Source organism: Otolemur garnettii, unplaced genomic scaffold, assembly GCF_000181295.1.
Source record: "Otolemur garnettii isolate 467f Iridium unplaced genomic scaffold, OtoGar3 scaffold00112, whole genome shotgun sequence".
Classification (NCBI taxonomy): domain Eukaryota; kingdom Metazoa; phylum Chordata; class Mammalia; order Primates; family Galagidae; genus Otolemur; species Otolemur garnettii.
This window is the reverse complement of record NW_003852507.1, coordinates 6,012,031-6,036,452: the sequence shown is the minus strand read 5'-3', so window position 1 is coordinate 6,036,452 and position 24,422 is coordinate 6,012,031. Positions and strand designations below refer to the sequence as shown.

Here is a 24,422-nt window from a genome sequence, read left to right as displayed (position 1 = left end):
AATCGTAATTAACATTATGATAAAAAATCCCAGTTTAAAAACATTCATTCATGCCCTTTATTTCTGTAGGTGTGGAATGAATACATCGCAACATATGAATTGTGCAACTTTTAACATAAGTTGCCAAATCGCTTCCTAAGAAGTTTTTACTCTGGATGACATTTATTATTTGTGGCAAGCAGAATAATGGCTCTCTCCCTAATCCCTGGAACCTGTGAATCTGTTGCCTTCTGTGACAAAAGAGTCTTTATGGGTGGGATTAGGTGAATAGACCTTGATGGAAAGATTACCCTTGATGATTCAGGTGGGTGCAGCCTAATAATATGAGATTTTTATCTCAGATTAATATGAAGATACAAGTGATTAGGTTACCTTGTTTACGTTGGTTAGGTAAAGTTCAAGTTGTAGTTGAGCCCTTCACCCAGGGGCTGTGATGTATACCCTTCCATTGTCCCCCTTAGGTGAGAGCAATATGAGTTCTTAAAAGTGAAGACCCTTAGTAGCTACATCAGAGAGAGGAGATATAAGAAGAGATTCCAAGGGGGAGAAGCACTTGAGCCACTGTTTCTGTTGAAGACTTGCAGGAGGGGCTATGAGCTACAGAATACAGAGGCATCTAGACGCTGGGAAAGCCCTTGAGGACAGACATCAAGAAAATGAGTATCTTAGTCCCATAACCCAAAGGAAGTGAATTCTGCCAACATCCTGAGTAAGCAGACAAATGAATCTTCCCCTGGAACCTCTAGGAAGGAACACAGTCCTGACGGCCTTATTTGGTCTGACACTCAGATTTGACTTCTAAGCTTCAGAAGTGTAAGATAAATGCATGCTGTTTAAGCTGTTAATTGGTGATAATTTATTCCAACAGTATAGAAAATGAACGCATTATTATTTTAAAACTTATGACACTTTGTTAATAAAAATATTATAGGCAAAACTAATGTATAGTGGTGGAATTAATTCTGGTGTTTCCTTTGGGGGATATTGACTGGCAGGGCTCATAGGGTTTGGAAATCTACAAATGACCTGGGTAGTAACTCCGGGGGTGCACATGTGCAAATCTGACTTAACATCACTGAACTTTAGGAAAGTATAACCTCAATGACAAAGTAAATTAAAAATTCCACCATCCGCTTGCTTGCATGTTTACGTATTGGTTGGTATTTTTATGTCCACGTTCAATGGTTTATGTTTTTATCTTCTGAGTCATCTGACAGTCTCCTTGGCTTAAGCGTTCAATTATTTTTTATCCTTTATTTATAAGAGACTTTCTATTTCTTGTTCATTCCATTAAAAAGAAAAAACACCATGTCACCTTCTTAGAATACAAAAGGGACAGAACTTGAAACATATCCCTGACCTCAGGGTTTCTTCTTACAAGGGGGAACTTAAGCCCTTTAAAAAAGAAAAGGGGACTGTCCCCTGCCAATTGCATCAGACAACACTGAGGCGTAGTCAAGTTTTATTTAGAAATGAAGTTTGTGTAAACCCCCAGCCCACATGGAAGGGCTGTGTCCTGCAGACTCAGCTCAGGACGTTTTTACCCGCCAGCGATGTGGCTTGATGCATAGGAGCGTCCAGAGATGAGAGACAGGCACTAGAGTAAAATTCGGCTCTGTGGGAGCTGAGCGGGTGAGCAGAGGTGCAGGGGAATGAGGAGCCCTGGCCCTGTGGCCCAGCTGGGTGACATTAGACCCACTGTGTCGTGGGATGTGCAAGACCAAGGAGGCAAACAGGTTTCAGCATGAGTATCAGCCCAAAGGGTTCACTGGAAAACATAATGAGGCCTCATAGAGACCAGGAAAAGTGCGATGTGCTTCTTGACTGATATCCCTTACAGGTACAGGGTTAGGGATGAGCTCCCTCTGGGACACGTCGGACATTTCTGGGCCAGGAGATACCTATTCTCTCTATTCTCCCCAGATTGATTGTTATCTTGAAACAGGTCTAGTCTGAGACCTGGACATTCAGGGCAAAGAGTCTTTTGCCATTTGGCCTTAGGACAGGCAGGGAAGTGGTTTACATAATGGACTTTGGAGCCAGACGGCCAGAGTTAGGATGCCTTGGATACTGATTGCAGCTCTCTGTACCACGGTTTCCCCAGCAGTAGAATGGGCATGAATTAGACTAGCTGACATAGAAAAAGGTCATCAAACAGCGAGTTGTTAGCATGTGGCAAGTATTTAATAAGTTAGTTGTCATGGATATTGATAAGGGTGAGAATGCAGTGATCAGAGGATGCTGGACAGAGACCCAGGACGGAAGGTTTCCCTCAACTATCTCCGTGCTTCCCACTGAAGACATATGACAGAGATGGATCTTCAGGACTGCTGGTGCTGCAGATAAGGAAGTAAAAAGGGTCTCCTGGAAGCAGGTGAGCATGGGGTCTGAGGGTCCGCACGTGAACTGGAGGAGCAGAACACTAGGGCCCTAGAAGGAATGGGAAGAAGACGCCAGGCCTGAGAGACACCAGCAGGCACCAAGCTGGAGTTCTGCAGTCGGAGATTCTGAATCTTCAAAGATTGCAGTCAGAAAGTCCCTTTGATTTTGCAATTTCCCTCCCTCAGATTTGATCTGGATTTGAGAAACCTTGGTGTTATAAACTGAAATGAAACTCTGGACTGCCCACCTCCTGCAGATGTTTGGCCCCGCAGCCTGGCTGTGTTCCTGGGGAGGTGGCCACCTGCTTTCTCTCTCTCTCCTCCTTGGTGTCTTCTTAGTCAGTAGTTATCTAAAGCAGATACAACACTTGTGCAGGGGCTGGTGAATGGTGAGACTGTGGTCTGGACACAAAGTTAGCAGTGGACAGGGATGAATCAGCACTGGAAAAGAAGTGAGTTTCCTGCAATGGAAACTGTTTTCTATCTGAAGTGATCGCCAAGGAACGTAGCCAGGTCAGGTCGTCCCAGGAGTCACAAGTTTTGGGGACATCCTTCATCTTTGTCTCATATCTGCTCAGAGATTGCAAAAGTCATAGAGATAGTAGAAAAAGACAAGAAAAAGAAGGAGAGATGATGGATTTTGCAGCAGGTCACACAGCTGGTCTATGATGAGCCAGGACCTGAGAGTGAGCAGAACCCAAGGTTGGACTTGGGCAGGTCGTCCATTGCAAAGACTGCCCTTCAGGTTCAAGACAGTGGAGGCAGAGCCTGTATGTGGGAGCATCACGGACCCTCAGAGAATCTTTAGTGCGCTAGTCTGGCCTGGGCTGAACCTTAGGAGCACCAGGAAAACTGGCCATACACCTGATGAGGTTTTCCACACCCCATGTCCTGACTCAGAATCTTGGGATAAGGCCAGGAAACCTGTGTTTTCAGAAGCAGCCCTGGTGATTTTGATTCACAGCCAACTTGGAAACTATTAGCCTAGTGCAAAAGCTAAGCGGAGTCCCCCAGAGGGAAATTAGTTTATAGAGGTTCCCCTGCCGGTTTATGGGGAGGCACAGCCTCAAGGGAGAGCTGAGGCTGCAATGTGCAAAGATGTGCGGCACTTTGTGTTTGGGTCCTGGGCTCTGCTGGGAACTCTCCCCAAGGCTCAACATCTCCAGTGCTTGGAGTTTACCGACAGAGTCATGCCACAGGAGTTGGAAGACAGACAGGCTGAAGGCTTTTTTTTTAACCTGAAGAGACATGGTGGTCACCATTCCCCACCTTCTGCCCAAGCCTTGCCTAGCGCTAGAGGTCTTCTGAGTATTAGCGCAGGTGGTGACATCTTAGTCATTTTTAGTCCAGCTTACTTCCTCACTTGAGTGGCAATGTTTGCAGAAGAGATCTTGGTGGCAGGAGAGGCGGTACCCAGGACTATTGGATCTGGCATGAAAATGAATGATCCTGGGACCCAGATTGAAATAAGATGGTGGCTCACGGTGAGGCACTGTCAGGGGATGAAAATTGGCTTTTCCTGGAAGCAGATTTTAAAAGCAGTGGTTCTTCAAATCATCTTTTTTCATAAGTATCTCGATACACCACGGCCGGAGCAGCAGTAAAATGGGTGATATCAAAGACAGCCATCTTGAAACATTCATTTCCAATCTAAAATGGAGCTTTATATTATTGTGTTTGTCATAAATCTACATAGTCTTCCCTACCAGGTGACTCTAATTGCAAAGTAGAGCTTGCTGTGACATCTGGTGGCAGGACAAGAGTCTGCTACCACCCTGCTGTGGATGTTCCATATGAACACACAAAACCTATTCCTCCACTAGGAATAATTAAGAAGCACATGATCAAGTGCTAAAAACCAGATTAGCAGGAAAAAATGAACACCTTGAGCAAGGACCCACGATAGAACAACTTAGCAAAATGTTCTTTACTACTAAGTACCATTGGTATCCTTGCGGACAGTATCACACTCGTCCTAAGAAACTGAATCCTCCAAAGGACAGATGATACTGAGGTTCTCCAGGGAGAGAAATGTGCCTCATTTGCCACTTGAGAAAATGTAATCTGGTCTATTCATTAATATGTTATATAGCAAAATAGTAATAATAAACTCTTTTTATTAAAAAAAGAAGATGAATGATGTTGTTTGGGTGCTAATTGCTCCCAGAGCTTTGGGTATATGGCGGGGGGCTTTGATAAAAATCTGTGTCTAGGCGGGCAGTGCCTGAGCTGGGAGTAGGTTCGTTGCAATCCAGGTTTCGGCTGGTACAGGAGGGCAGATTTGAAATGCTTTCTCATCCAACTCTTTCCTGGCCAGTGCACAGGAGGATGTTTGCCAAAGTAAATGGCTCCTGAAATCATCTGCTAGACTCCCTCACTTCCTGCTTGTAACAGGGGGAAAGTGAGGCCCAGCAGGAGAGTAGACAGTAGCCTACAGGAGAGTAGACAGTAGCCTCGGGGCACAGGGTGTTAGGGACTCTTCCAGAAGCAGCCCCGGTATCTCCTTCTTCCCAGTGCCCTGTGCTTCTGAGCGCATTGCATTGAACAGGAGTCGCCTCTCTCCCCATGGCTGATAGGCATGGGCTCAGCTAATTGATCTTTATTCTTGGTGAGGAGGTTGGTTTCCATATGAGCAGGTCCTCTTTGGGAAAGAGGAGCTGGCCAGGGTCACGTACTGCAGTGGAATCTTCTGATGCATCCAGAAGGAGGATGCTCTGGGGTTTTTTGTTTATTTTGTTTTGTTTTTAATGCATGCTCCAGTCCTCTGTAGTGGGGGCTTAGAGGGATAGTGAGAGAGGAAAGTAACTCAGAGCTCAGGGTAGGCCTGCCCCTAAATGTGGCCTCATGGTATCCTGGGAGCTGGTTCTAGGACCTGGGTTCCTGACAATTCCACTCTATCCTCCTGAACAAAGGTCTTCAGTAAGCCCCCTCCTATCCCACTCTTCCTGTGATCTGCAGCCTCTCCTTCCCCTTACTCATCTGTTCCTGCTTGGGTCATTGCTGAGACCTGCTTCCATATCCCGTCCTGACTCCCCCACCAGCTTTCTCTTCTTCAGGCATACCTCTGCTCAGGCTGCTTCCTGCCCTGCTATCTCAGAATGCCCAGGTTTCCCGATGATGACCATCTTTACATTGAAGATCCTGCAAGACCTGGCTCTAAGCTTGCATTCTAAAATTTCTAGGTGGAGCTCAGTGGCTGAAGCCTATAATCCTAGCACCCTGGGAGGCTGAGGTGGGAGGGTCTCTTGAGGTCAGGAGTTCCAGACCAGCTTGAGCAAGAGCAAGACCCTGTCTCTACTAAACAGAGAAAAGAGGAGAGGAGAGGAGAAGAGAGGAGAAGAAAGAATAGAAAAGAAAGAAAAGAGAAAAGAAAAGACAAGACTAGCCAGGCATTGTGGCAGGCATCTGTAGTCCCAGATACTCAGGAACCTGAGGCAGGATTGCTTGAGCCCAGGAGTTTGAGGTTGCTGTGGGCTATGATCCTGCTGCACTCTAGCACGGGTGACACTGCAGGACTTTGTCTCAAAAACAAACAAACAAACCTAAACATTTCTTGTATTCCTGAAGCAAATTCTAGCCTGACAAGATTTCTCCCTCTTGTCCATTCTTCTGTTCACCCTAAACTAGCCCAGTCAAACCCTCACCTTTGATGTCACTCCATAATTTTCCCCCCTTTTTCTGAGACAGAGTCTCATTCTGTCACCCTGGGTAGAGTGCCATGGCCTCAACCTAGCTCATAGCAACCTCAAACTCCAGTCATTAAATGATCCTCTTGCCTCAGCCTCCCAAGTAGCTGGGACTATAGGCGCTCACCACAACGCCTGGCTGGTTTTTCTAATTTTCGTAGGTATGGGGTCTCACCGTTTCTCAGGCTGGTCTTGGTCTCCTGAATTCAAGTGGTCTGCTCACCTGGGCCTCCCAGAGTGCTAGGATTACAGGTGTGAGCCACCACACCTGGCTACTCTGTCCTTTAAGGTAGGATCTCCTTAAGCCTCTTCCTCACTAGAAAGTGTAACCTGACCGCTAAGTTCATTGCTACCTGCTATTCCTTTGAGGTCTGGATTCACAGACAATTGGTATTCCTTTGGGATTGAGGGTGAGATAGGACAGAAATGACCAGAGATAGGAAGAACAATTCAGAGGCTGTTGCATCACACTGGGTGGGAGATATCTGGTAGGATGGGGTGTGGGTAGAAGAGGCTATGGGCTCTCTGGACACTTGTCCAGCTACCCTGCACTCTCTGTGTGTATCTGCTTCCAACTTTGCTCATGCTTAGCCTAACCATCAATTCCTTTCTGGACAAGAGACTAAAGTCCTTGAGTTCTAGGAGGCTGTTGTTGGGCACTGGAGCTGCAGTGCCAGAGATGTCCTGTCTGTCTTGAATCTGCATAGAGAGCAGCCAAGTCCATGGCCCTCACTTCCTAAAACCGTGCTTCCATCCCAGTCTTCACTCTTCCAGCTTCATCTTGTTCCCAAAGAAAATGTAACATTTTGCTTTTTCATAAGCAAAATGTATTCTTGAAAATCCCAGAGTCATTTTGTATAATAATGAGAAATAGTTCTGTTCCCAGAGCTGGTATCCTGGACAGAGCCAGGAGACTGGCTTTGGTGGCCTTGACTCCCAGCTTTCTCTTGTACCAATCTAGTCCCTCTGGAAATGTATTTCCCAGACACAGCAGCTCCATGGACACCTACATGTGTGAGGGCAAAAGTCAGAGGCTTCTGGTTTGTTTTGGCCTCTCCACTCCTTTGGCTGCTTTCCCAGAGTTTTATAGACTTAGGAGCTGTTATTTTATAGGAGTTGAAGAGTTAGGGAAGGGAGAGAGAATTCCTTGGCACAGTCATGGTCAAGGAGTGATGAAATGAGACCGGCAATCTGCAGAGTGGGCACTGAGCCCTGGCAGGTTTCCAGGAAGTGAAAGAGAATCCATGGGCGAGGACTGGGCATATTTTTCATTCATTGCCAAGGTGAGTGGGGGCGGGATAGGAAGGACAGTGCAATTGTGCCCAGTCTAAGATCAGGAAGTGCTCTGAGTTGGGTCATCTCCTGGGCTGTACTTCCTCTGCACTGAAATGCCTTCTGAAGAAAAGGGAGGAAGAAAGGAAATTGAGTCACCAGAGAGATGAATAGCTTCAGAATTTCTCCTATCTCTGCTTCTGGCAACATCCCCATCATGGGCTCAAACTGGCTGGGATTCCAACCAGGAATTGAAAAGACCTCCACATCTCTAAACTTTGCTGGCCCCTGCTCAACCTAGTGTGGGAATTAGTTAGAACTTCGGCTGAGTGAAATGCGCCAGGAGTCCCGCAATTGGATCCGAACCTCAGAGGCTATTAGAGCTGGGTAACACCTGGAGATCTAGGCATGCTGTGGTTTTCAAACCTCAGTTTAGCTGTCATAGTCTTTCCCCAAGTGAAACTATGAGGGAATCCCAATAGAGCACCAAAGCAAGTGGAGTGGTCTGTGTGATGCAGAGGCTGGGGGCTCCCGTCCCTCACACCAGCTCTAGAGGACAGGGCAGTGTGAAAAGGGCTGATGCTATAAAGGTCCCCTCCCTGCCCAAACATACATCAAGGCAAGGTATTGATAGAGAAGGGATGAACACAGTCCAGACATAGCTTCTAGTGGACGCTCAGTGCAGGGTTGGGAAATTCTACAGTAAAGAGGGGAAATCACTTCATCCACACTAGCCTGGAAGCATCTGGGGGACATTTGTCCAGCTACCCTGCACTCTGTGTGTGTATCTGCTTCCAACTTTGCTCATGCCCAGACTCATCATCAACTCCTTGATGCTTGTCTTTTTCTCTCCACTCTTCCAAATTGACTTCCACCCTCCCTCCTCTCTGTAGCTCCCCAGACAATGGCCCTCTGTCCCCTGAGTTGTACATTTCATTCAATTGGCAGTAAACCTGCCAGGCCAGGCCTCCATCTTTTCTAGTCAAAGGAGGAAGTTCCCCCCAGGATCCCTATAGACCTGTGTCTTCAATGAAACCCTTTGAATGGCATCTGGGCCTGGAAGAAGGAAGAGAGGTCTTGCCTGGAGGGGACTGGACACCTCTATTAGATGTCAGATCAGAAATAGGTCAAGAGCTATGACCTTCCACTGAACTTTCTCAAGGTAAAGACGTTGGGTGTCCCTGTCCTGAGACCAAGCAAAATGGCCACTTGTGTCTACAAGATAGACACCCTGGGCTCAACAATTCTTGAGAGTGGGAAAGGACAAAAAATGGGAAGCTGTACCTTGGTTTCCCCTTCTGAAAACAGGGGGATAATAGTGTTTTAAGGGTTAAATGACAAACTTGACAAAACTTGCCTTGATCAATGACTGGCATATTGCAAAGTTCTCTATAAACTCAACGGTCATTCCTTGTAGGAACTTTGGAAGAAGTATGTCCAGGGAACACTAGGAAGGGACTCAAAGTGTAAGAAAATGGAATTTTTACAATTTCTTTAAACCATTGACTCATGCTTCCAAATGGAGACATGTTATAGTGGTCATGGGTTTCCAAGGAATGCGTTGCATTATAGAAAAGAAATGATGAGGAATGCTGGAGAGAGGAAAGAGGTCCAGGTGTCTTGCCAACCTTCAGGTGTTTGGAGTGCTTTGGGCCTCAGAGAAATGAGGCTGATGTGGTTCAAGGATAGCAGTCTCTTTCTTAACTGGGTAGATGTCTAGGAACCCCAGGAAGATGGTTTATTATTTGATTTTTGCAGGTTCCCTCCCCGGACTTCAGCTTGGGGAATTTGAACATGGAATGTCAGGCCAGCTCCCCAGACTTGCCGGGTCCAGCTGTTCCTACTCCTTGACTTTTTTTCTTGTTTCTCTTGCTTGGTGACTTCCCAGCAGTAGCTATCTAAAGTGGATTGATTCACATTCTCTGTGGCTGGAGAATGAGAAGTCTGTGGTTAGAGATCACTCTGATGGGGCTGGAAGTGAGTTGCCTATTGTAGAAACCGATCTCCTATTTTTCTACCTGATCCCTAGGGCTCCAGGATCATCATGGGGGAGATAACCTGGACAGGTGGCCTCCCAGCTTTGTCCTGTAGATTTGTCTTAGATTTTCTCTGTGACTACACAATTAAAGAAAGAACTGAACGGACCCTGAGAACTCAATACTTTCTACCCTGTCCTTTCTCAGATAGAAAAATTGAGGCCCCAGGACAGAAACACAATCTTTCAGGCCACATAGGATATTAGAGGCCTGAGCGTCTCGGGGCTTGGTTTCCTTGACTGTTGCCATAAGGGCCTCACGGAAAAGCCATGTTGCAGAGAATAAGCACATTTATTGAAATTGTGTTTTAAATAAAGGTGACCGTCTGCTCGCTCAGGCAAGATGGCGAGCTTCTTTATTTACAGTTGGTTTATATAGGGAATTTTGTACATGTGCACTATATAGCAGTGACCTTATTGATCCAATTAAACATCATGACTACCTCATGATTAGCTCCTAGTAATCTGATAATCCACTCAACATATACCTTTTAACATAACCCTTTCAACATAACCCAATTTAACATAACTTCATGAAGAACATGTTGTCAGTCATTACTTTCTTTGTTCCTATCTGATGAAACCTGAGGCTATGGGAAAGAGATGATTTGACTGTCTGTTCTACTGACTATGCCATTTGGAGGCCATTACTTCTAATCCTTCTTGGGCATACAGGAATCTGTATGCAAACCTCTGCTCCCATGTAGGCCTTAAGTCAGGGGTTTTTTGCTGGGGTCTTTTATAAGGAATTCTCAGGCTGGACTTCTCAAAAGCCTTTTATGAGCCCAGGTTTCATCTGTGCCATTAGATACCTGTATGCATTGGGTAAATTCCTCTTCTCTTGAGGTCCTCTAGCACATTTCCATTCCCAGACCTGTCAGCAAGTGACCTTCGTCACTTACCACAGATTAGGAAAGTTTACTGATGGGTATCTGGCCAGTTTTCCAAAGGGCTTTTCACTGGCCTTATGAAGTCAACTTTAACTCCTTAACACAGTCTGTAAATGCTATTCCAGCCAAAGCCTTGGTCATGTTAGGCCCACAACTAACCTGGCCCCATGGGATTCTGCCTCAGTTTCTCACAAGTATGCCTGCACAAAGTCTTTTCACTGCTCTCTCTCAAACGGCTTTTTTGGCCAGAGGCATATAGGCGTTTCGCCTATACCTGACATACTCTACGAGTCTTCTACTCTGGTGTTCCTCTCAGGCCTGCACCTCCTCTCGCCTTTCCACAAAGCAAAACCAGCTGGGATTTGTTCCCAGCCTTTCCCAAAGTTGCCTGGAAATCCTGGAAGAAACATTCTACAAAGTTATTTTTCATAGGGAGCTTAGCAATGCCACTGACACACAGTAGATGATGACTCAGTAAATAATCACAGCTGCTTTTGTTGAATTCCTTCTCAATGCCAAAGACTACAGATTTGGGGTGTGTTGCCTAACTTCATCTTCCTGACCTATGTGTGAAGTAAGAGCCCTTCTGATGCTTCTCATAAAGATAAAACAACTGAGGCTTAGAGAAGCCAAGTGCCTTATTCACCAAGCCTGTGAACGTTTATAGTGCTGGCTGCCAATGTTGCATAATCCTCTGATAGCGGGTATCTCTACCCCTGTTTTACCAGTGAAGTAAGGGATGTGGGAGCAAACCAGAGCTGGAGCAAGTCCAGGAGGTACAATACGGCCCCTAAGCCCCATTTCCACTTGGATACATTGAACTAGAATCTATAGTGAGGATAATTTAGAGTCTGTGCTTTTAGACCTATGTGTCTCTGATGATTTTAATACACAGTCGATTAGAAGTCATGTATCTAGTCCAAGAACTCATTGTAGGGCTGGGTCAACTACAGCCCAGTGAGAAAAATGTAAGTTTTTCAAAGTTATTTTGCAAGTTAGCTGTGACAAAGAAAAAGAAAGCTCTGGAGGGGTCTTGCATGAGCACCACATTCTGGCTGGGAAATGACACTTGTCACTTGATCTCCTCCTTTATTGTCTAAACTAATTAACCCAATTTTGACGGTGAATGGACAATCACAGCAGCAAACAGCCTTGTTTTGAGAACAGAAAGACCAGGGCTGAACTCCTGTGGGATGAGGGTCTGAGGCACCTGGACTGGCAGGGTGCTGGCTGAGGCCAAGGGAAGTCTAGAATGGGCGTCTGAGCAGGGTTTCCCAGCGTTGCCTGCAGCCTCAAGGTCAGTTGTATCAGCTGTGTGTGTTCTGGGGTGGAGGATAGTTCATTTCATTAGTCTCCCCCTTGCAAGCTTCCCAAAGAAAAGAGGCTTAACGGTTGGTTCCTCCATGTGTTTCTAAAACAAAGCATCACTTTGTCTGAATGGGGATCGGTCCCATGGTGGAGCCCAGCTCTTAACCTCTCAGGGCTGAAGTGTGCATTGGCAGCCAATAGCATTCAGCTGAGTTTCCTCTGAGGGACCTGCTGCCTTGCCCAGAGTGGTGTCCTGTCCCAGGAGCAGCCTGCAGCCAAGACTAAGTGGGATTGGGTAGAGAAACCTGGTCCCTTGACCTCATCTGGGTTGTCACTATTCTTGGAAAGCTCCCAGGGGTGGTGGTGGTGCTGGGAGCTGGAATGTGACTGAACCACCATAGAAACACTCCCTCCACTCAGCCCTGCTCCCCACTCTCTCAGAACACACTGTGAGATTGTTTCCAGCAAGCTGGTGGCTTCTCTGGATCCTGGCTGGGGCCCGTGTGCCACCAGAAGCTTAAATACCTGCCGGGCTCTGTGCCCACGGTTACACATGCCAGGCGCTGCTGATTCTGTTCCCAGTTGCAGGTGAATTGGGTTCAGGAGTCCTTGGAAGAGAAGAGAGAAAGCTTGGCATAGGGGATGTGAGCAAATTCTGTTCAGTCTTTCATAGAGGGTATCTCTCCCTTCTACTCCCTTCTAAGTCCCCACTTCCAGATTCACCTGGCACCTAGGAGCCCACAGGTCCCAGTGAGTGATTCTGTGGTTGTCCTATCACTGGTGCCTGCCTTCTGGGCATGCTGGAGTTTGGAGGGACATCCCAGGGTGGTGTGTAGGGCTGAGGTCTGCCAGGCTATAGGAGAGACAGAAAGGCATTTTGTACCTGGGGTGAAGGCCACTGATTGCTCCAAGCAGGAGCTGTTTTGTGCAGCTCCTGGATTCCATGCTGCCACCTGAGGGTCCCACAGGGAAGCCTTCCAGAAGTGGAGCAGGTGTGCCAGTTTCCTCAGCCCCTGACTGACTTAGGGGCATCACTGTAGAACACTCTGCCAACCTCTTTGGTCCTAACAGGTTAAGCTAGTGGTGTTTTCCAAGAGAACATTTGCAGAGTAGATCTTGTTGGGTCACTGGTCAGATACTTTAAAATATGTGATTCCTGCCTGCCCTGCAGGGACTGGGAAACCGGGCCCACAGCAACACAGGGGGAGAGACCAGTTCTAGAGAGAAAACTGAGTCACCTGCCTCCCTACCAGTGCTTTGTGCCATAGCCAACATGCAGAGTGGTCCAAGGTGACATAAGTGTGAATGGGGCCCCTGCGAGCCACACAATGTAGTGGCCCTGCTGGACAGAGCATGACCCAGCAGGCCATTGGCCTCCAGATCAGTAGCCTCAGCCTGTGCAGAGTTTCATCAGCTGGGCACCATGACCATTGTCCATCCTTGGGGACATAGTCTCTGGGTGCAGACATAGCAGTCACGTGACTAATGGGTGTGCAGGTTGATTTTACACTGACGGAGAATCCCAATGATGCGGTCTTGTCCATTTAACTGGATGCTCTCCGGCTTAAAAGGTTAGGATATGAGGGAAGCAAGGTGGAGGGATGTGAAATTTCTGGGTCTAAGCAGTTAGCCTTTCACTTCTGCCTTGTGGGGTTCTAGATGCTTCCATGTCACGGCCCACGGCATTCTACCCCACCTCAGCCCATCCAGCTCCCTTTACCTCTTCTCCCCACCTGCCAATGCTCCAGTCCCACCCCTTTCCCCTCTTGCCCACCCATTGCACAGTGTGCCAGCTGCTTCTCCCTTCCCATCTGATCCAGCCCACGGCTGCTTGGCCACTGGTCCTAAGCCCCTCTGGTCAGGGCACTCTTCCCCACTGAATCAAAACTTGCAATGCCTGCAATTACCAGGGAGAGCAGGTGCTCCAGTTTGCCCGGGACGGTGTTCATGTATATCTATCATTTTAAACTAGTTACCAATAGTGCCACCTTTTGCTCTCAAAAGCATCCTAACTTGGCTGATAAGCAGCAGGATCATCTTACCTGCTGAATGCAGCAAAACCCCTCCACTCATAACAGTGAGACGTGGAAGTAAAAATCTAAGCCACACAAGCTGACTAAACAAAACTCTCCTTGGTCAAGGGGACCCCAGAGAAAACTTAATAAGTTAATAAAATCCCAGCCATGGCAGGATGGGCGGCCAGCCAGACCTCATTTTACCCACTTTCTTGTTAATTACCACTAGGTGTTCCTCCCTAAGTGTTAAACAGAACCAGCCCTTTGGAAAGACTTGTCCTACGGCTGATTTTGATCAATGCTCAATACTTTCTCCCTTTGGGCTTTCAGCATAATCCACTAGCGCTTCTTCCCCTAAAGAGGCCACCAACCGTGGGGTGGAACTGGCCTCCATATGGATTTCCTTTATTTTTTAATTTACTTTTTATTTCAAATTGATATGAGGGTACACATTTTTAGGTGACATTGTTCTCACTTTCAGGGTAAAGTTCCATTTGTAAAGAACCCCTCCCCCAGGGGCGTGTTATACACCCTCACAGCGGTGCACAGTAGGTGAGGTCCTGCCTCAGGCCCTCTCCGCTTCTGCCAGTTGTCCTCCCACCTCCTGCTTCCCTCTACCCCCGAACTAGACTATATTAGTGATTTGTTGTTCTTAGGAGCATGTAATTATACATTGATTTCATATTAGTACGGAGTACATTGGTTGTTTATTTTTCCATTCTTGTGATACTTTACTAAGAAGAATGTATTTCAACCCCATCCAGGTAAATGTAAAGGACGTAAAGTCTCCTTCTTTTTTAATGGCTGCACAGGGGATTTTCATGTCCCCTGCTTCACCTTTTGAGGCCAGAGAGCCAAAACTCCACCCTTGGATCGTGCTAAGGCTGGCATTTTTTGTGCAAGTGACTTAATGAAGGGGCACGAAGCTCCATTGCACATGTGTAGTTTTCTCTTTTCATAAACACTCGTGACTCCTCCTATAGTGTTGCCTTGGGCTTTCGCGAGAGACAGAGCGTCGTCACAGGTGTAGCTTCGGATCTGGAATTAATATGATGAAAGAGACAGACTACTTCTCTGGTGCAAGTAGCAAAGCTTTATTGTTCATGACCACCTTTTATCGTAGGCTGGTCACCGACACTTTATTAATTAACTACTTTTCTAAAGTTAGTTCAACCTTCAAAAAGACGCAAAGTTTGAAACCTTGAGACAGCTGCAAAAGGGAGTAAGTCCAGAGACTAGAGACTGCCAAGAGGGGAGTAAAGCTTTGGAGTTCTGCTATGCACTCATTGATTTACAGAAAGCAGGTGTATGGCTTCTGTCTCTGGCAACCTGGAGGCGACCCCTAGGCTGTGTCTCTGCAGAAAGGTTTTTAACCCTTTCTTTGCAGGCTTAGCGGCCACATGGCCAGAGTCACTGGAGATGGGTTTTTAAGCTCTAATCCCCAGGCCCTGTTCCATGCTGACCAGGGATACCGGGTCATCGACAGAGTTGCTTTCCACAGAAGTCTGTCCACCTGCTTCTGGAGCTTAGAGTGAGCACACAGTTTGTGGGGTTCTACCCCACACTATAGCTGGTTGAATATGTACGTTCAGCCCCCTTGCTTGGCATAAATTCCTGTTTCCCCTTCGTAGTCCCTCCGGGTGCTTGCTCTCTCCTTCTGGCTGGAGGCTACACTTCCCAAGATGGCCAGCCGGCAGGCTGCAACCCTTGATAAGAAGTCAAGCTCTCCCTTCCAAACTTAGGAACCTCATCCTTCCTGAGTTGACTGCAGCCTGGCCTCAAGCTTCTGTCCAAATTTTCTCACCATTTCACACACACGCCAACGCTAACTCCTTTAGATGGGCCTCCATCCAATTTCATAAACACACTGTCGTCATCTCTCCTTCCTGGCATTTGCTCAAATAGTAGTTCTTCTCTTCTGCCCAGACTGAAATACCTCTAGGAGAGCCCCACATCGTGCAGCCCCACCAAGATCTCATTTAAGTTTCATCTTTCCTATGAAGACTTCCTATAAACTTCTGGTCAAGGGTCATCTAGCCTTCCTCTGATTTTCTAAGGTCTGAAGAGTCTGCCTGGAGGACCCAGAAGTGAGGCTAGCCGGAGGGAGAGCAGCACAAGGCTGTTGAAATAGGTCACAGGCGAAGCGAGCAGCTCCTGCTGAATGAGTGGCTGAAGTGTCTGGAGTCTGTAAAGCTGCCGTGGGGAATGGGAACCAGAGGGCTAGAGTGGGTTTGTCAATTTCACACTGCATTTCAGGGAAGAGGACAAGCCAAGGCCAAGGTCACTTCTTAAGAACACAGTCCCTACCGCAGAACCATGCCTCCCTCACCCCCACATTCCCCTCCTGCCCCTCTGCTCAAGATCCATTCCCCACATGCAAAAAATGCAAATGGACTACAATAAAATACGCCTATATTGTATGTGTTCCTAAAACAACATTTATTTCCATTTAACATGATGAGCCACACTTTGGGTTTACAAGAGCGGTGTTTTCCTAAAAATACAAACTATTTCTACACAGATGGTTTTTTTTTAATCCCCCCCCCCACACACACACAGATGATTTTTGCCAGGACCCTTACAAAATTCCAGGAAGGTAGACAGGGGAGACACAACGCTCCCCACACTTGGCAGGAGATTGAATTGAGGCTCACAGCAGGCAAGGCACCTGTTCAAAGCTTTGCATTTTTAAAATGAACGCTAAGTTTTAAAACTCTAATAACTTAAGTGCAATATATTTTTCAAAGATTATTAAATAAAACTCATTCCTTTTTGGAATGATAATGAAATTATCTCAGAATGCATCTTAGAAAGGGAAAACAATGGCAGCATTTCACAGGCTCTAGGGAGGTTTCAAAAAGGTGAATATTTATGGCTTTGGAGATGTGGACTTTTGATCCAGGTACTTCATGGAATTCTGGACCCACTTCTCCTTGGGATCAGCACAGATCTCCTTGGCCAGTTTGGTCTTGAAGCTGTGGGAGGAAAGAGAAGCAATTAGAAGGAGGCTCTTTGAGGAGTCTGCCCATTGGGACCATTTGCCAGGGGGTGAAGGGGTTGCTGTGGTAGAGGAGGAAGGGGACAGAGGAGGGATGACCCATTAGAACCATCTTTGCTCTTGACTTGAAGGGACCTTATGTGACCTGCACAAGCTGTTAGGCAGGACTAGGAGCAAACGCTTAACTACTGTGAAAATTCATGAGTTGGAAATTATGGGGTCAAATGGACTGAGTCCACAGCTCCAAATAACTCCGACACCTTTCCTGACTCTGTGCCCTAGACATTCCCTTTTGGTCTGGGGCAGGGTGCAGCTTGGTCTACTCACATCACGGCTTTCTGGGGGCACTTGCTGCCGGTGACCCTCTTATAGCTCTCCAGTTTCTGAATGGGGATCCTCTTGCTGGCCACAGCAAAGCAGCAGGTGGTTGGGATAGCAGCTGTATGTTGGGGGGGGGGAAATGAACAGAGAGAATGAACCTCTAATGATGGGTAGATATTTCCAAGCAGGAGGTTGTAAAGAAAGTTAGGAGAAGGCCCGCAGCTGCAGAAGGTGGAGGTAGGATCCATCAGCTCTAAGTCCTATCCACCTGCCTGAGACTCATCATCCTCCCCTCTGCACTGGGAGCCTGTCACTGCTGATAAGCTATGGAAAAAGACTTGGTTGGTGGGATAAGCTGTAACCCCGTCATGGCAAGGAGCTCTGTGGCCATGTGATCATCATGGTACCCTTCATCAAATAGTCTCTGTTCTCTGCTCTCTGGACACAAGATGGACTTATATGTCTTAACCACTTTTGTTTGATTGGAACCACTAATTAATTATGACCAGTAAAGGAGGAGACGAGGTGACATGTGCAATTTCGGAGCCAGAGTGTGTCACCTCGGCAAGACCCTCAGGAGCTTTCTTTTGCTTTGTCACAGTGATGTTCCCAAGGGCACTCTGCCTTCAGTTTAGACTCCTGAGTCTGTATGATGCAGAGAAGCCTGAGCCCGCACCTTACCGAGGTTTAGTATGAGTGAGAAATGAATCTTTGTTAATTTAGTTCATTTTGCGAGGCCATTGAACTTTCGGGATTGTTCATTCCCACGACATGCAGCTAGCTTGTTGGTTCAGTCCCTGTAAGCCACTGAGGATGGGAGCTTGAGTATGGAACAACTGTTTTTTCCAAACAGGATCAAAATAAGTTGCGTGGAGAGATTTTCCTGTGACCTCAATTCCTCCTCTTAACATGCTCGCTCTGTCTCTGACAGCTGTCCTGGAATCTAGCAAACATTCTGGGCTTCTAATCAATAGATTTTCCCTTTCCTCCCTGCCAGACATGCCCCCATGCAAATAGAGCGAGTCTTTCTTGTGCGTGCCCCACCCTAGCTCATCCCTCTCCATTCTCATTTTCTGACATCAGGACGTAAGTACTGGCCATGGGGACTGGCCGTAGAGGCCTGGGCTTTTAGTTCCCAGTTGTCCAGCAACTGGATCAGAGGTGGGGGCACTTCTTGTCCACTCATAGAACCTGCTTTTGCACCTTTAAAATGCAGAGTTTGCAGCAAGTCTCTATAGATTCCTGCTGATCAGATAGCACTGGAGGTGTTTAGCCTTCCTTAGAAGGAGCTGGGGAGGAGGGGGCCTTACCTGGCTGAGCAAGACCCCAGGGGCTGAAGGCGACTGTCCAGAGCAGCAGGCCCAGGAGTGCTGCAGAAACCTTCATGATGCAAGGAGCAGGGGAGCCTCAGCTTCTCAGTGGGTTGCAGCCTCTCTGCTCCTCTGGCTGTTCTGCCTGCCTTTTATGAGGCCCAAGGAGGGTGGGACCTTCCAAGGAAGCCTTTGACTGGATAGGGTCGTGATAAAGAGGGGTCCAGATTACTGCTGAAATTCCAAATCTTGGGATGTAGCAAAACAAAACGAGAGGCGTACTTGCAGGCGGGACTTGGCACAATTTTCATCTGCCCGGGGATTTGGGGTGAGAAGGAGGGGACCATGTGATGATGAAATGCAAGTAAACATCTGTAGACTGTGGGGGAGAGGAGGGAGGCAAGAAAACCAAGGGCCTGGGAGATGAGTCAATCTAAGAATGTCTCCAGGTCCCTGTGTTCACCTGGTGGTCTTGAGGACTTCGAAGGCTAGGAAGGGATTCTAAAACCTCCTCTCCCACCCAGACGCTGAGAGAGCTCCCCAGCTATGACTAATGCTCAGGCTCTGGGAAGCAGGAGGGACAGTGCATCCACGATAGCTTCATTCCAGTGATTTAATCCAGGGGTAATAGAATTTTAGTGCTTTGGAACTCAGAGTTACGGCACATCAGAACAAGATGGTTTCTTTTCATTGTGACTGGCTGTGCATTTTAAAACTATCTGCTTAGCTACTAAAGCCCTTTTCCAAATGGTGTCAAAACAACCCCCTCTACATCAAATACAATTAAGTTCACAAACTCAAACTAAAAAAAGTGCTACATATATCATTGCCAAATATGACCTAAGTCACCTTCAGAGTTCTCTCTCTGGGAAGCTATGCCAGCACCTAGTCCACCCTTCAGAGCAATTTTGGTGCTCATTTTCAGGAATGGCCAAATGGCCATCACAGCTGTTGTTGTGTTACCCTTGATGTCTTGAATGTCATCAAAATGGCTTCCATATTTTCTTTAACTTTGGATAAAGAAAAAAGTCACTAGGGGCCAGATCAGGTGCATAGGGCGGGTGTTCAGTACAGTTATTTGTTTACTGGCTAAAAACTCCCTCACAGATAGTGATGTGTAAGCCTGTGCCTTGTTGTGATGCAAGAGCCACGAGTGGTTGGCGAAAAGTTCGGGTTGATTTCATCTAACCTTTTCATCACAACCTTTTCAGCACCTTCCAGATAGTGAATTTGGTTAACTGTCCTTTGGTACAAATTCATGATGAATAATTCGTCTGATATCAAAAAAATGTTAGCAACATCATTTTGACTTTTGATTTGGACTGACGGACCATTTTGGGTGATGGACAGAGAACTAGCTGACTTTCACTGTGCGCTTTGATACTTCATTTTAGGGTCATATTGGTACACCCATGTTTCATCATCAGGGGTAACATGGGGGCCCAAAACATTACCTCTCCAAAAGGTCTTGGCAAACTTGAACTTGGCTTTGGTTTTGTTCATTGGTGAGCTCTCCTGGGACCATTTTTACACACACCTTTCTCATGCCAAGATTTTTAGTTCAGATTTTCCCAGCTGTTTCTCTATTGATGTCTGCTAGGCTTCTCACAGTCAGCCGATGATTTTTGACACACAATCTGATGTAGTTTTGCAATGTTTTCATCTTCCGCCCTGACCTCTCATCATCAGTGACACTTTTCTCTTGGAAAAATGTTTAATCTATTTGTACACTGCTGTTTTCATGATTTTATCCCCATAAACTTGGACTAACATGTTCCTGATTTCACTTCCACTCTTGCCAAGTTTACCAAGAAATTTAGTTTGCTCCTTGCTAAACAAGCTTCAACATTCTCATGACGGTACACAAAACCATGCAACCATAATAATGAACTCCACTCGGCAAGACACCACAAAACGTCAACACCAACACAGCTGTGAGACACTGATATATCAAGGTTATGAACCCTTACCAAGCTGTTTGCACAGTGCTGCCAATGTAAGTGCATGGTGGCAAGTTCACAAACTTAATAGTCAGACCCTGTACACTGCAGTGGAGTAGATTTGTTTGAAGCAAACTAGGCAGTCCCTTGGGCCCTCATACCCCAAGGATTTAAGGAACATATTTGGAAAACCAGCCATCTAGCCTCACCCACTGAGCACACATTTCAAACAAGATATTTATCTGATGGTTAAAGATATCAAATACAGAGGGGACAACAGAACTGTAAGTAACCTTTTATGCTTCACTCAAGGCCCCCTCATTGGGCAGGGTGTGAGGGGAGGTAAAGTCTTTAATGGGGTCGCCTTGGTGGACTAATGCTGGCATAGGGACACTGCAAGGCTACTTCCTGGCTTTTCCTGGACATTCACATACGAATTGATTAGTACAGGTAGTATAAGTGAGTGTGTTAACAAGAACCCTGAAGACTTGCCTTGGGTCAGTCCAATGTAGTGTTGTGCTTGACTAGCAATGCCTGTCAAGGGCACAGGAGAGCGTGCCTTTGCTGGCCTATGAGGTCTCTAATTGCCCACCTTGAATAATTGGGTCTATAACTACCTAAAAAAGGGATCAAGTAAAGGCCAGAAAATCTGGGCCTTTTTTCTTCTTTCCTTTTTAACTCTAGATGAGATAGTTTAGTGTAGAGTCTGGATCCAGGAGGCCTGAGTCTAGATGATGGCTCTGTCACTGACTAGCTTTGATACCACAGACAACACAGGACAATTTACTTAATTGCTCTCTGCAAGGGTCAGGGGAGGATGATCATCTTGCTTACCTTAGAGGACTGTGGTCTGAATTAAATGAGTTCATATATATAAAATGGTTAAAGAGTAAACAGATGGCTGTAGGTGCTCAGAGAACAAAACTTCATATTTATTGTTATTAGGAAACGGGGCTGATTTTGTGGGCCAGGGGATGCTGGGAAGGAACTCTGGGGTCTGGACAGATGGCTTTCTTCATACATTCTTCCAAATTTTCTCCCCACTTCCAAGTAAAGACATGCCACCCTAGAAATGGTTTATGGAATGCTTGAGTTGCCCATGTGGGAGATGTAAGGCCTCAAAAATTATGTGAGTACAAGAAATTTGGAATGTTTTTGACCTCAGAGGTGTTTGGCTGACGTGCTTGAGAGATTAAATTTCTTTAATAGGAATCATTTCATAAGTCTGTGGGGAGTTGAAAGGGCCCTATCAGCAAGCAACTTTTCCATTTTTGTCTTTTTCTTCTTAGGTTCTGGATTTAATCTGAACTTGAGAAACCACAATGGGAATAAATAAATCTGCCTTTAGATATCCAAGTTCTGTGGCGGTTTCATCCAGCTGCCTGGCTTTCTCTAGTAAGGGGGTGGGGCTGGTGGTATGTGGGGGGTGGAGAGTAGTGTCAGGGTATTATTTTTTTTTAATTTCTTTCTTCCTTAGGGGCTTCTCTTTCATCAGTGACTTAGAGTCTATCTACTACTTACCTGTGATTTGGTCTCTGATGAATGAGGGACCAGGGTCAGAAATGACTCTGAGTTATAAGGAGGACATGGGTCTCTCTCTGTGGAACCAAACAGAAAACAGCCAAAGACCTCTGAGCTTAAGAACCTTCCCAGTTTCCTGGACTCACATAATTTTTGAGACCTCACATCTCTTGCCTGTGCGACTCAGGCATTCCTGTAATCTTCACTGCTTGAGTGTTTTACAAGGAATGATGAGTAAGCAAGAGAGAAGGATCCCACAGGGACTCTTGGCTTTGTTTTGCAGGTCTGCTTTGGACTTCCTCTACATTACAAAGTTATAGACAGACAGGAAAGAGACATTGACCTTGACTTTAGCCCAACCTACTTTCCTTAAAAAAAAAAAAATAAAAAAATAAAAGATTATCAGTGACAAAATCCCTAGGACAGCGTGCGTGTTGTAGGTTGAGCTGATTCTAGATCTCAATCTCTCGTGAAATGCATTGTAATTTGAAGGTGCTAAGGAAATGTTACCCCAAAATGTGACTACTTGATACAATGAATATTTTTTATTTTTTTATTTTTTTATTTTGAGATGGAGCCTCAAGCTATCCCCCTGGGTAGAGTGCCATGGCATCACGCTCACAGAAACCTCCAACTCCTGGGCTCAAGCGAGTCTCCTGCCTCAGCCTCCCAAGTAGCTGGGACTACAGGCGCCCGCCACAACGCCTGGCCATTTTTTGGTTGCCGCCATCATTGTTGTTTGGCGGGCTCGGGCTGGGGATTCGAACCCGCTACCTTAGGTGTATGTAGCTGGCGTCTTAGCTGCTTGAGCCACAGGCGCCGAGCCACAATGAATATTTTGAATGAAAGCTCTTTCACAATCAGAAAGCTTTGGAAGGGGCCTTGCCTCTATCTGCATAAAACCAGACTGACCTGATCAGGGGACCAAAACGGGGCACCTAACTCCCTTGCCTCCCCCTGAACGCTACCAGACCTGGCCCAGATCATTTAAAACACAACACCTGTCTCTCAGTCAACCCGTTTCCCCATCTATTCAGCCTCCCTAGCAACCACTTGCTACCCCCACATTCTCCCCCTCCCTTCAAAAAGGCATCAAAGAAGGTATCTGACCATCACTGAGATGTTGGGTAATCATTCGCGTGTTCCCCCTACGCACGTGGTATTTGAAAATAAACATTTCTCTTATTAATCTGCCTTAACTATGAGTAGATTCTTCTGCTAACTTTCTGGGGGGAAAGGGTAAGTGTCACTGTGATCCCAATAAACTCCAGGCCTCAGTGCAAACCGTAGGGTCGGTATCTTTCCTTCTTTAGGGTAACTGAAACCATGCGTCTCATTTCTTGTCACTTTTGGAGGAAAATTACCCCAAAGTATACGCTAGCATAGAAATTAATGTGTCTAGCAAATAGCAAGTTGTCATAAAAACAGTAATCTATGTGTTGGGGGCCGACCGCAGCCAAACACAAACTTGTTCCCCCTCCTTCTCCTCCTCTCCTTCTAAGGTGAAGATACAAGGGATCTGGCTAGGCCCCCTCTCAGAAGTTCCTGTAAAAAAAGACCCTACTCTGACAGGTAATCTGTGGAGTGTGCCCCCCTCCTTGGGTAGAGCGCTGTGCCATCACAGCTCACAGCCCCAGGTAGAAGTGGTCTCTAACTGCCCCCAGGGCACCATCTTTGCAGTGCACAGGCGGGTCGCCCCCCCCTTCAGTAAACCTGGCCTGAACCTCTCCTCTGCCGCCTTGTCCCCAGGTGCCACCGTTTATACCTTTCACTATGCTATCTATGCAAGGTACTGTATTATTTTATTTCACATAAGTTGACTTATTTAATCCTCTTGATAACTTCTTCTAATTAAGTCCAATTTAAAAATGAGAAAAATGGAGACTTTGAGAAGTATCTTCTTCTTCCGTGAAATCATTTATGAAAGTGAAGCCTCTTCCTAGAGTTACCTTGAGGAAAGCCAAAGCTTTTTATTAAAAATTTTCTTACCACTCCTTAAGTCATAGAATCGTTTGGGGTAATCAACTTTAGTCTTGTATAGAGGCAAAAAAACTGAGGCACAGTATGCTGTGGGTATTTCCCCGGCCCAAGTGGTCATGGCAATGCTGGCCTCTACTTCACTGATTAAACATAACAACAATCTCAGTGGCTCACTGCAACAGATGTTTACTTGTTGTGTCACACCCTGATGTTAGTTAGGCAGCTTGCCAAAGTGGTTCTTCTAAGGAGTGACTCATGGCTGTTGACTGCTTGTAAGTAACAGCTGGTTTTTGTAACATGTGGCCTCCAAGTTCGAGGAGAGGAGAGAGGATTGATAGGGTTCCTGCAGTGTGTTATCAAGAATCACACAGAGAAGCAGCTTGCTTCACTCCTGCCTATATCCTGTTGGCCTTAACTCATCGTACAACCCCAGCATAACCACTGGGAGAACTGGGAAATGAAGAGGGTACGTGAATATTTGATGGAGATGCACAGTTTCTGAGAAATGAAGACGAATACGTGAATATCTGATGATATTACTAATTACTAATCGTTTCTATCAGAATTGGTCCTTTGTGTACTTTCTTGTGGGAAAATGAGGCCCAGTGGAGAGAACGAACACCCAAACACCGTATTTAAGAGAAAGAGGGCTGCTTTTATTTAGCTGAGAGAGCAAACAGCATAGAAGAATTCAAAATGGCCACGCTCTCTGACTGGCTTGGTCTCCCTCCTCCCCTGCTTTTTTTATTTTGGGACACAGAATCT

The 24,422-nt window shown here is 46.3% G+C and overlaps 1 protein-coding gene and 1 pseudogene across 1 annotated transcript; one reads left to right on the top strand and one right to left on the bottom strand.

The window, feature by feature from the left end:
* The first annotated feature begins 3,852 nt into the window (after nt 1-3,852).
* On the top strand, nt 3,853-4,388 carry LOC100952758 (annotated as a pseudogene).
* Nucleotides 4,389-16,396: 12,008 nt separating this feature from the next.
* Nucleotides 16,397-18,328, bottom strand: LOC100952442 (eotaxin). Its single transcript, XM_012809744.2, has 3 exons — nt 18,217-18,328; nt 16,913-17,024; nt 16,397-16,562 (listed from the first exon to the last, which is right to left on the bottom strand). Exons 1-3 carry the CDS (start codon nt 18,290-18,292, stop codon nt 16,457-16,459), a joined length of 294 nt encoding a protein of 97 aa, XP_012665198.1. The 5' UTR covers nt 18,293-18,328; the 3' UTR covers nt 16,397-16,456.
* Nucleotides 18,329-24,422: the final 6,094 nt, after the last annotated feature.